This window comes from Falco biarmicus, chromosome 7, assembly GCF_023638135.1.
Source record: "Falco biarmicus isolate bFalBia1 chromosome 7, bFalBia1.pri, whole genome shotgun sequence".
Taxonomy (NCBI): Eukaryota; Metazoa; Chordata; class Aves; order Falconiformes; family Falconidae; genus Falco; species Falco biarmicus.
In genome coordinates, this window is record NC_079294.1 from 44,940,971 (window position 1) to 44,943,384 (window position 2,414).

A 2,414-nucleotide genomic window follows, 5' to 3' on the forward strand; every position below is an offset into this window, starting at 1 on the left:
TCCAAAATGTTGCGTGTCCAGAATAGATTTACACTCACCTGAAAGCACACAAGGAACAACTAATTTATATAACACAGAAAAGTGTGTCCTAACATGAACAAGTGGAAAGACACTGGATGAGTATTTTGAATTTTTTACTACATAAGGAACACCAGGTAAGAGCATAAAGTGGCCCTTTCCAGATACGCATATATCACAACTAGGGAAAAGGAGAAAGTTGACTCAAAATAATATAAAAATCTTCAAAATATAAATGTTTATTTAGCTACAATATTAAAAAGTACAATATAAAGATATAAAACACAGAGCTTCCATATTAATTCATGTGCTAGAAGAATTAATTGACCAGCCGTAAGGAGGAGACTTCATGAAATTTACAGACATCTTAGCCATAAAGGCTATTTCATCAACTTTCAGACTTGAAATATTGAACAACCATTGCAGAGAACTTGCTCTCCCACATCACCATAACTGGGGGAAGGGGGGGGGGGAATAGGGAAGAGAGAAAGAAAAGCAAATCATAAGAAATAGTCAGTGCATCTGCTGTTTCTGGAACATAACAAAGAATGCCACCCTATTCCATTATCAACTGTAACCATGGGATTCCCACACAGCACACTCAACGTATTTTTGTGGGCATAGAACCGTTAACAATGATTACAAAAACATAAGATTACTGCTTGGGAGCGCATTCATTCATCACTAGCCAGCTTACAATATAGCTGGCAGGAAAGCAAAAGGAATTTTTGCCTCCTAGAACATTTACATGGGAAGCTAAGCTAGACATGCACTAAGATTGATTGGACTGCTTCACGTGGCATTATATTTTCTGCGTTTCAGACCATTTTACGGCTGCTAAAGCACCACGGGAAGAGTTCAAGTCTTTTACACGGATGAGCGAGTTATCTGCTGGGTCTTCGTATGCTACAGACAATTTTCAGGGCACATACAGTTAAAGTAAGTTCAAACATTGAAAAGGCACTTACTCAACGGTGGAGCACGAGGAGCAGGTGAGGGTGTTGCAGCAGCTGCAGAGCCTGCTGCAGCTGGGGCAGACGAAGCGGTCGCACTGCGTGCACGCCTCCTTCACGTCGGCAGCTCGCACACAGGACGAACAGGCTCGGGATGCTCCCACGGGCGGGACTGCTCGGAAAAGAAGCCGTTAAGGGGCGCGGTACCGCGCGGCGAACGGGAGCGGCGCGGGGCGCGGGCTGGGCGCGCAGCTCCGGGGGCGGCGGGGCCGCGGCCGTGACGGTGTCGGTGGCTCCTGTGCTGCGGGTCAGGCCCACGGAGAGTCCCCAGCGGCCACGCACGGCGGTTCTGCGGCGACCGGTGGAGCTCAGACCTACCGCTTCCTTCAAACACGGCGAGAGGAACCAGGGAGGGACGGAGGGACCCCCCCGGGCGGGACCCACCCCCCCAGCCCACACACAGAGACACCCACCACCTCCACCCCCCCGGCGCACCAGGGGCCCGGCCCGCGCTGCCCGGCCCACACAGCAGCCGCCCGCCCCCGCGGGGCCACTCACCCTTGGCGGCGGCCGAGCGCCTCAGCAGCCGCCCGTCGGGGCCGATGAGGAGCTGCCCGCTCCAGCGGCGCCCCGCGCTGCCGCCCTGGGCCTCCTCAGCCGGCTCCGGCGAGCGGGTGACCGGGCCGCCGGCGGCGGGGCCCTCCATGTACGCCTGGGCGCCCCTGAAGAGCAGCCGCCGGGTCCTCTCTGCGGGCGGGAGAGGCGAGTTAGGGGCGGGCGGCCCCCCACCACCGCCGCCGGGCCCGGGGGCGGCCCGCAGGCGGGGCCGGGGCCCGGGCCCGGTGCGGCAGCGGCCCCGCCGCCCCCCCGCGCCCCGCCTCACCGCAGACCTCCCGCCGCAGCTCCTCGCCGCGCACGCCCCGGCTCAGCTCGCGCGGCCCCACGCGTGTTTTCCGCTGCAGCGGGGCCCCCTCCCCGAAGGGGCAGGAGCGCTTCGGCATGGCGGGCCCGGCGCCGCCTCCCACGGGGCCGCCCGCCGCGTCACCGCCGCGCCTGGCCAATGGCAGGGCGGCACGGGGGCGCGCGGGGGGGTGGGCGGGGCGAGCAGCCCGAGGCGCTCCGAGGCCGCTCGGTTGTTCCCGCCGGGGTACACGCGGGGCGGGACGGCGCAACGCGGCCCCGGAGCCCGGGCATGCCCATCAACCCGCTTTCCCCGCCCCGGCTTCCTTCCCGCAGCCGCTGCGGCTCCGTTCGCGGTCGGGCTCCCCCCGCGCTTCCTAGAACTTACCGTAGTGAAAACCCCTAAAACTGCTGCGGGCAGAGGTCAGGAGCAGTTAGCAGGGTAAGAAGGACGTTAGCGGCGAAACAGGGCGGGGGGCGGGAGCTCGGCACGGCGCCTCCAGAAGGGGCAGTTGGTGCCGATGCAGATGAGCTCCACAAGGA

The 2,414-nt window shown here is 60.7% G+C and overlaps 1 protein-coding gene across 1 annotated transcript; it reads right to left on the reverse strand.

The window, feature by feature from the left end:
* Window positions 1-241: 241 nt before the first annotated feature.
* On the reverse strand, window positions 242-2,014 carry SIVA1 (SIVA1 apoptosis inducing factor). The gene is made up of 4 exons (XM_056347442.1): window positions 1,855-2,014; window positions 1,530-1,718; window positions 987-1,143; window positions 242-471 (listed from the first exon to the last, which is right to left on the reverse strand). Exons 1-4 carry the CDS (start codon window positions 1,970-1,972, stop codon window positions 414-416), a joined length of 522 nt encoding a protein of 173 aa, XP_056203417.1. The 5' UTR covers window positions 1,973-2,014; the 3' UTR covers window positions 242-413.
* Window positions 2,015-2,414: the final 400 nt, after the last annotated feature.